Source organism: Passer montanus, unplaced genomic scaffold (assembly GCF_014805655.1).
Source record: "Passer montanus isolate IOZ18808 unplaced genomic scaffold, ASM1480565v1 scaffold2, whole genome shotgun sequence".
NCBI lineage: Eukaryota > Metazoa > Chordata > Aves > Passeriformes > Passeridae > Passer > Passer montanus.
The window spans coordinates 18224406-18233884 of record NW_024366591.1 but is presented as its reverse complement, the minus strand read 5'-3'; the positions used below and the strand labels follow the sequence as shown (position 1 = coordinate 18233884).

At 36.9% G+C, this 9479-nt stretch overlaps 1 protein-coding gene across 2 annotated transcripts; it reads left to right on the top strand.

Annotated features, from left to right (window-relative positions):
- The first annotated feature begins 12 nt into the window (after positions 1-12).
- Positions 13-2904, top strand: GTF2H5 (general transcription factor IIH subunit 5). 2 transcript variants are annotated; one of them, XM_039706993.1, is made up of 3 exons: positions 13-79; positions 853-944; positions 2502-2904. In XM_039706993.1, the coding sequence occupies exons 2-3, from the start codon at positions 910-912 to the stop codon at positions 2680-2682; spliced, it is 216 nt and encodes a 71-aa protein (XP_039562927.1). In that variant the 5' UTR covers positions 13-79; positions 853-909; the 3' UTR covers positions 2683-2904. The 2 variants fall into 2 exon arrangements, with proteins under 2 accessions (XP_039562927.1, XP_039562928.1); XM_039706994.1 differs by having other exon boundaries at positions 24-92.
- The last annotated feature ends 6575 nt before the right edge of the window (positions 2905-9479 follow it).

Here is a 9479-nt window from a genome sequence, read left to right as displayed (position 1 = left end):
GCGCATGCGCAGGTGAATCACTTCCGCCCGCAGGGACGTGGCGGCGTGGGGGACGGGGAGAGCCTCGGCGTGCGGCCGTGTGAGGGAGCAGGGTTGTAAAGAGTCTTTGAGCTTAACCGAGGCGTTGTTTGTTTGGGTTTGTGTGTTGGGGTGTGTGGGGCGAGTTGTGCTTTCGGATTTCCTGTGTTCGCCAGTGCTGTTATAGATGATAATATGACATCGGTTTTCACTTTTATAGATCAGCTTTTTGCATCACAAGTATTTTGATACAGTACAATTTATACTTGCTTTAACTGCTTTTGTATACTATAGCCTGTTTATGTGTACACTGTATAGCTCATATGAATAGAGTGATAGATATACTGTAAGCCTTAGCAAACTGCTAAAATAGAGACTAAAATGCTTCCATGTAGCTAACTCAGAGAATGGTGTAAAGCAATTATTTTGTTTCTTACATCTGCGGACTGCAAGTGATAACAGTGACAGAAAGCAGAGCATAAGCATCTAGGAAGGATTTATTGATTCTTTGCTGTCAGGAAGTGTCAAACAACAGGATAGTACTACAGGAAGAAATAAAATATATGGACCTAATCACTACAATGTCCTGCAGACAAGTCAGAGGTTAAAACCAAACAAGAGAAACATCAAAATCTTAAGGAATGTTTGAATAATGTATAAAGGAATGAATATGCATGTAACCCAGCAATGTAACTATATACTGAGAGCATAATTTTAGGCTACCTCTGTGCTCTTGGCCATTTGCCAAAAGCACCCCAGCGCTAGAAATTTGTCCTTCTTTTATCTTTTATTAAAGCTCCAAACATTCTAAAGAGTGAACTCTGTTTTTCACAGATCCAGAGCAGGGGTTGCTCTTGCTGACTCTTCAGCGTTCGTGAGGGAGCCGGGAAGATGGTGAATGTTCTGAAAGGTGTTCTGGTTGAGTGGTGAGTAACAGCATTTACTGCCTCTCCTCGTGTCAAAGGCTGTGTTTCTTTAGACCTGGAACTGGCTGAAGTAACTGAAGAGCCCAGAAAAAGGAATTATTGTGGAAAGGGTGGTGCTGAACAAGCAAAGTGCATCCTTTGGGGGAAGAAGGAGAAGGCAATTGTAGATATCCTAATGCCAAACTCCCATTTTTCTATTCAAGAGACTGTTTTCCACTTATGCCTAACCTCTTTAAGGAAGAGAAAGCTGCATATGAATATGGGGTTAAAAAATAGGATGGCAAAAAAGTTAGCAATCACATTGTTACAAAAATCCAGTTTAAAAATATATATATAAAAGTCTGCAGATTATTTTAATTTAATAGAGAACATTATGTAAAATACCTAAAATAAGCATTAACTATGAGAAATTATGCTTCAAAGCTATATTCTACCATGTCTGATGGTCCCCTAATATTGTGACGTATTTTGAAAGGGGCACAAGTTAAGATTTTAGGTGTATATGTAAGTTATCTGTGTGCTTGTCAGGCACGACTTACCCTAGTACAAGTGATCCATTTTTCCTTGAAAATATTGGATGCTCCCTCTTGTTCTTTGTATTGCTTGCAAACAGAGTTTCTTGCTGTTGTTGTTTGTGAACCAAGTGTTTCTCTACTGATATTTAAGGGAGATGAGGTAATCTTTCATTTCTCCTTTCCTGTTTTGTTTTTATTTAACCAGCTCTAGACTTACTTCAGTGCAAGGCTAACGTGTGGTGCTGTTTGTAGTTCATATTCAAAAGGAATGTGCTTGGAGTTGGTAAATGTCAGCTTTTGGTGTAGGTGCAATGTACCTGTTTTCATATAATCTCACCTCTGGACTGAGACTCAGGCCCCTGGCTACCTCCAAAATTAAAGGAAGCTTCACTCAAGATTTGTGGGGTCACTGTATAGCATTATGTGATGTGCAAGATTTCTGCTGTACATTTAATCTCTTAATATGTTTGCAACCTATAACTGCACAAAGCAGTTCCATGCTTCCAAAATGTTTTCTTTTAAACATTTAAATTTTGTTTAGAAGGTGACATTGTGACTGTTCAGTCAGAGTGTGAGAAATGTATAATTCTTATATGGGCACTCTTTGTCTGTGCTATATTACTTTGAGTGAGATTTGTGTTCTCCTCTTTTTTGGTTATCCTTATGCTTTAAGGAAACATTTTTATGAGGCTATTGCTGAAATCAGGAATGTAAGTTCAGTCTTGCCTTATTAAGGGCTGGACTTTTGAGTTTCAGTTTTGGTTTGAGTGTTTTTGAAGCTGCTTTAACAGCAGCAAACAGAAACTTATCTGCTAATCAAGCAGCTGGTTCTACTCATTAGACTTTATTACCTTTTTTTGTCTCTATAGAAACCAAAACTACTTGGAAAGAATTGACTTTTACTAAAGCTTCACAAACTGTATTTAAGTTGTGAAAATTCATTTTATTTTTCCTAAACCCTTTGGGAATGCCTTTGAATGGTGTTTCTTCTGTTTGCAGCTGTAACTGTGAGGTGGGGTCTGACGTGTGTTTGTCTCTACAGTGACCCTGCAATGAAGCAGTTTCTGCTCTACTTGGATGAGTCGAATGCTTTGGGAAAGAAGTTCATCATACAAGACCTGGATGAAACTCATGTCTTTGTATTAGCTGAGCTGGTCAGCTTCCTCCAGGAGAGAGTGGGCGAGTTAATGGACCAGAACTCATTTCCTATTACTCAGAAGTGAGAAAAACCAGAAAAATGAGATTACTGCAAGTTTTGGAACAGTGAATTTCAGTAGTTTGGGTTGTTACTGTTTTAATAGATAACACTGTGGCATGTAAGTTCTACATAGAAGTGGCTACTGTAGAAAATGCATCATTTTCATAGACAAAACAGTCTGGAATTGGATTTTGTTTCTCATTTTGAAAGAATGTGGTATCTTTATTAAAAGACTTAAAATTACACATTTGAGGAGCTCCCTTGAGAATTTTTGATGCATGCTCTCTCATTTTCCTTCAGGTTTTCATCTTGCAAGATGATATGACCCAAAAAATAGAGTAGTGTTTCTGTATTGGAATGCTGTATGAGGTCTTCTGACGTGTTGTGTTCCTGGGTGTGATTGAATCTGGTTATAGTGTGACTGATAGAAAGTAAAGAATGTCTGTTGAATCTGTGCTTGATGGAACTCCTCTAAGTTAGAGGCATGGTCAGGGGTTTCGATGAGTTTTATGCAGCAGGATGAGAGGTGGTCTGAGTGTTTTGTTGTGTTGGTTAGGGTTTTTTTGTTAAAGTATGTTTCAAGTGCCCCATACTCCTTGCTGACTTTTACCAAGGCTGTGCTTTCTGAGTTGTTCTGCATTTAGGGAGAGGTGGTGGGAGTTTGGAGGGGAAGGAGTGATATGGAGGGATTGGGACAACAAAATCTATTGCCCTAGATCATCATAAATTAAAGGGTGACAGAAATTAGAGACCAGTTCTACAGATATAATTGCTTGTATTTTTTCACTGAAGCTGACAGTCAAATAAGTTATGTGATCAGACTCCCATGCTCTACCTAACAAACAAGAAAGCTGGGTTTGGATTTTTGGTTATGGGTTGGGTTTTTTTTCTTCAGCTTAGTTCTTTTTCCCTCACTGCCTTTTGCTGCAAAGAAAAAAGCTTTGTAGCATTATGGTTTCATTGTTTGGGGCTTTTTTACACGGTATTTGTAACTTTAGCTCAGACACTGGCTTGGTTTTCAGACCTACTCGTGTATATCAGATATATACCACCATTTTGTCTTTGAGAAAAAGTGTAAAGAGAAAGGCTTTTATAAGGAACAGTTTTCCTTACTGACTCTCCCACTACTGCTTGTTTTCTCTTGTCCAGTAGATATCAGATTAATTGGTAGGTTTGTCCTTGGTTTTTGTTCAGTTTGGTTTTTTGGTTTGCTTTTTTTTTCTTCGGAAGAAGGAGTCTTCAGGAGAAAGTTTCACTAGATGTTTTTCATCCAAAAGCTATCCAAAGAAAGTTCTGTAGAATTGTGCATATTCAGGCTCATGTGGATAAGCAATTAGCCCTGTAAAATTTAACTTCATGACATTTCTGATACCTTCCCTTTTCTCTGACTGTATAGAACAATGAGTTTGGGTCCAAATTGTTTAATCTCTTTCTTTCACTAGTGAATGCTTCCCTGGTCATGTAGATTAGGAACCAGCTACATTTCTGAAAAGAAAGAACCGTCTACATGTCTGAAATAAGAAGTTTAAATCCTGTTTATAAATGGTTTATGGTTTATTGCCTTTTTCTTGAGATTGATCTCAAGAGATGGATCAAACATTGACCTCATAACTGTTATTTTTTGCAAGATTATTGGGTGCTCATTTAATGGAGAAATAATCAGTAGTTTTAACATGGCATTGTAGCTTAGTAAAATTTATTGAGAAGTGTCTGTTTCCTTTCTTTGGAATCCTGTTTTATTTTCCATCCAGATTCTGCTGAAAGGTAAATCATCCATCACTCTTCAAATTACAGCATTTGAAACGTCATGTTTGGAATTTCACATGTTGAGCTTCTCTGTATTTCACATGTCTAGTGCTCCATTTCTATTGTGACTTTCCTTTTCAGTCTGTAATAAACTTCTTGCAGTTCTTGTCTTTTTCTCCTGGTTAACTGTACAGCTTTGCTGTTGTATTCCCTGTATTTTAGTTTATATTTACAATTGATACATGGCTTATGCAGTACAGAGGGATAGAAATTCCAAACTGTATAAACTAAACAGTTGGGCATGCGTTCTTATAGTCTCTGCTCACAATTTGGTTTTTTTGAGCAAACAAGTTAATGGACTTTTAACTTCTAAACCTGTCAATACTTTTGATCCTTCCTGTACCCTAACAAGGCATAACCAATTCTGTGCTGGAAGAATAAACTGAAGATGTAAGTTGGTATCATCACATGTAGTCTAAAGAGCTGAGTTCACTGTAGCTCCTAGAGAAAAAAGGATCTTGAATCAGGTAGTATGGTGAAGGAAATCCAGTGAGGAAACTTTAGAAATTGAGTATGTGTATGATTTTAAAAAGCAAACAAAAAACTAAATCAAGCAAGGGTTTCCATGATTTGAATAAACTTGGACCTCTGAAAGGTTTTGATTGTTTTTAAATGCATGTAGTCTTAGAACATATATGCTTCAACAATAACAAAAAATATTTGCCCAGATGGGAGAAAAGTAGATACTAGTGTTAAAAATATCTATACATTTTGAGATAATCAGCATTTACACTTACAGATTTTAAACTTTTGTGCTGGTTTTCATTCAGGTGTGTAATATTCTTGGTGAGTACAGCTTGGAATGGAACACTGTGTTAAAGATACATTTTTTTTAAAGGCTGGAAACATTTGAGAATAAAAGCTGTAGGAGACCTGTTTAAATATATCCATACTTTGATAATAGAGTTGATAGGGTGAGAAAATCAGCCTTCACTGAATTTGGAATATTGTATGTTAATTTAATGTTTGTATCCATAACTAATATGTTCACTTTTTTGCTAATATCTATCAAAGAATTACAGTGTTCTCAGGTCCTGCTTGAACAGCCAAAATAGAGCTTGAATGAGACTTGTTGCTGCTTGTAGAAGCACCAAATTTTATCTTGAAGGGCTTTCACTGCTCACTTTTTACTTTCAGTTTGAGTTGAAAGTATTTTGTGTACTGGAAGAAGAGCATGGTAGTACAATTACATAAAAGAGACTTACTTGAACTTCCTTTATTACTTGCTACTTACTTAGATCTAAATAAGATTGCAAGTTCACTTGTTAGCATTCTGTGATGAAAACAGTTGTTCTTGTGTGGTTATTGTAACTTGAACGTGCTCATAAATTCTTCTTTTGTTAACACATGCAGAAGATAGAGTTGTATTTGATAGAAGGATGAGACAGATCTCTAAAGGAAGGTAAGAGAATTTGAATAACTCAAACAACATGTTGTGGGAAGAGAGGGATAGAAACTGAAAATGCAGCTTCCTAGTGAAATAAAGCAATAACATTTCACTTTTATTGAAGATTATACTATTGGGCATTTTGGTTTTTTTGTTTGAAACCTCAAAATTAAAAAAAAATGTTTATTAATGGCCTTCAAAGAAAGCTGTGTAAAAGGCAAGGAAGTCTAAATGCTGTCACATATTTAGATAGTCTTACAAATTGTGGGATAAGCTAATTCTGGAGAGGGGGTTATTTTAGCAGGGGGAGCTGTCAGCACAGTGAGTATGACCCTGGTTGGTCAGTCTAGTTAGGGGTTGTAGTGACTTGGTTTCCTTGTAACCAATGCCTGAGTCCCTCTTCCTTCTCTCTGGTAAAACAACTAGCCCAGGAAGAATAATTGTCCAGTACAGTGAAGGGGGAAATAACCAACAATCACTAGAGAGAATGGATGTGTCCTCAAGAAAGAAAATAGAGATTGCTGTTGAAAGAAAATAGAGAATGCTTTAGGAAATTCTTCTATTTTACCTGAGAGAACTAGACTGAGTAGATTTGGTTCTGTAGCTAAACCACCTGCGTTTCACAAAAAATGTAGGCATCTGAATCCATTTGAATAATAATGGTTTGTTTATTTGTTTAATGTACTTATAATGATAATTGGGGGGCTTGAGGGGGTATTTTTGATTTTTGGTTTTTGTTACTTAGTGGTGAGAGCTAGATGGCTGTCTGATGTGCTGTACTAAGCCTCCTCCAAGTGCTGTTATACATTAAGAAATCCTGTTTTACAGTCTTTCCAGGATTATAGGCTACATTCAAAAGAATATCCTCTGATTCCCTCTATTTTTTTTTTCTAATGTGCCAAAACAACAGATTTTACAGTTTTTTCTCACTCAGCTCTGCAGGGCCACCTCATGTGTGTGAGAACAATCCAGAGAACGTGTATTTTATGCATTAACAGCATTGTTTACTGTGGGCTCAAGTAAACAAGATTGTTTACTGTGAATTAAAGATAAGGATACTTCATGGTGTCATTAAAATTACTTCTGTTTAACCTTTCTTCGTTGGCTTTTTCACCATAAAAGTTCAGTCAGCCCCTAGGCTGACCTTACAAAAGTAGGGCACTAAAATCATATAAATGTGTATACATATATATATATAAATATATCTGTATATGTATCTTAACCACTCTTTAATCATACAAACCAACACAGTCTGAGAGGTTTATTTTGCTCTTAAAATCAAACAGTAGGTGATTGAAGAAAACAGAAAGCTTTCATAATAGATTTTTTTTTTGCAGTTCCAAATTCCATATAAATTTCCACGCTGACTCCTTGATTGTCCTACAAGTGATCCCATTGAAGGTGGTGGTGGTTACTGTGAAATGAGTGCATTACTCAGTATGTTAGAATTGGGTGTTTGTTTTATAATTTAGGCTGTGGCAAGGCCTATATGTGCTGTACAAAATCAAGGATTCAAAATTTGTTGAAGTTTACAGTGATGGAAGAACAATTTCTTTCTAAACTGAGTCATTATCTTTGGGTTTATGACCTAGCAGCTAACCAGAAATGTAAACAATAGGATATCTGATATTAATTTGATGTGGATCTGGGTTTTTGTTTGTTTTAGGGTTTTTTTTTTCTGAAATGTGGAATATAAGTAATGTTTTACCCATCTTTGTTTCATGTAAAAGATTTTCAGGACTGAAGAGCTGATAGTTTGAAAGCAGACCAGTAAGGGGAGCTCTTGCCAATATTTTAAGCTGCTTAAAAAAAATTGTTGCAGCTTGGGCAGTGGTGGGTCAGAGACTTACCGTGCTTTGGACCATCAGATATGGTTTCAGCTAGAGCTGAATATTCAGCTTCCAAGTGTCCTTCTAAAAAGATATTCACTGTTGGAGATTTTGGAATATTTTTAGCTCAGAAATGTCTTAGCTGTTTAGGTATCCAGAGTTTTCTCTCTGTAGGTACACAGCCATGTTACATTGAAATGATGAGTCTGAAATGTGATCTTGCCATCAGATGTTACTGGTAGGTCTGTGTATCTCCACACCATGAGCTTGCTTTAGAAGTTGCTCCATATTAAGTTACATAATTTTTAGTGAGTGAAAATCAAAATAAGTCATTGTTGATAAGAAGTAAGATTTATGAGGTTTATTTTAAAATGAGGGTTTTTTTCTTTATTTCCTCATAATAGAAAATGCATGTGATTTTAGGGTACCTGTTCCTCAAATCACATGCATCATACTGTGTGGAAGACCATACAACACTCAATCTTACTGTATTTCAGTCTGCACTGGGGGTGTCTGCATCTTTCTCCTTACAGTGTTGCTCATAGTGCATGGAAGTGAGACATACAGAAAGTTTTTTCCCTCCTTGGCCCCCAAATGAGTAGCTTTATTGGTTTACAGATACGTAATGGTAAAATTTGGTATGTTCCCTAACCAAACAAAAAACTACAACACCTACCAATTAAGTTTTAATATGAGGGGCAACCCCCCCACCCCCCATGGTCTTTGGATATTAGGGATTTTATTTTCCATAGATTGAAAAAGTCACTTTCTCACTTCTGATTGCTTAGCACTAAAAAGAAGATTAAGACTAGAAGCAGACTATAAAATTGCTGCCCAGTGGGAAAAAAAAAAAAAAGTAAGTGAAAATTTTAAAGAATTACTGCCAGCTTTTAGCTTTTTGTGCTTGAGCAGTTCTAGGCATTAGTAACAAGAAGTGTAAGGTTCCTGGAAGAAGTCTTAAGACTCATAATACCAATGCAGGAATGTGCTTGAAAACCCATCCAACACCAAAACTGACAGATTATTGATTAGCCACATAACTAACCCCTCAGGAAAGAAACAGCAACATTTCTGGATGACACAGACTGAAGGAGTTGGCTGTCAGAGCTGTGCAGCTGTTCATTTTTCTGTTACAGAGAAGATGGCCCCAGCTGTAAATGGCAGGATGTGCAGAGCCATGGGCACCCTTGGAGCTGTGAAGATCTCACTTGCAGATAAGATAGTGTTGCATGTTTCTGCAATGTTGGCACAGCTCATACGCTCTCAGTAGAGAGGTACACACACCTAGCAAACAATCCATTTCATGTGCTATGCTCCTGATGTATCAAAGCTAGAGGGGTGAGATAGGAGGGCAAAAGAGAAAAAAGGCAGGAAAGAGGGGGAAGAGTATTTTAGGCTTGTAACTATTATTTCCTGTTAATTCTGAAATTGAGCAAGATCAGAAGGAGCATAAGGATCAAAACATTTACTTGCAATTAACTAGATCTAAATTACATAAATAAAACAGGGCTTACAAAAGGCCCTGTTTTTATCCAACCAGAGACCAAGCTTTCTTAATATTAGACCTACAATTCTACTTGGCTCTGTCCTGAATGGGACCACTTTTCTCTGTGGAATGATAGTGTAGTTTTGCTTCCTCTTAATCTCTGAATTCTCCTACACTGGCAACTTGATTGTGTGTAAGACATGTTTTGCCTGTGTGTCATATCATTAGATATACAGGTATTCCAGAAGCTAGAATTTCAGCAGAAGTGAGTAACCCTGGAATAATGATGACCTTCTGAATCATCAACCAGATAT

What these genes read in the sequence shown, in the direction of transcription:
- GTF2H5 (XM_039706993.1), top strand. Translation starts at nt 910, where the DNA reads ATGGTGAATGTTCTGAAAGGTGTTCTGGTTGAGTG. An exon ending in AAAGGTGTTCTGGTTGAGTG is followed by an intron (nt 945 to 2,501) that starts GTGAGTAACAGC and finishes TTGTCTCTACAG; the next exon opens with TGACCCTGCAATGAAGCAGT.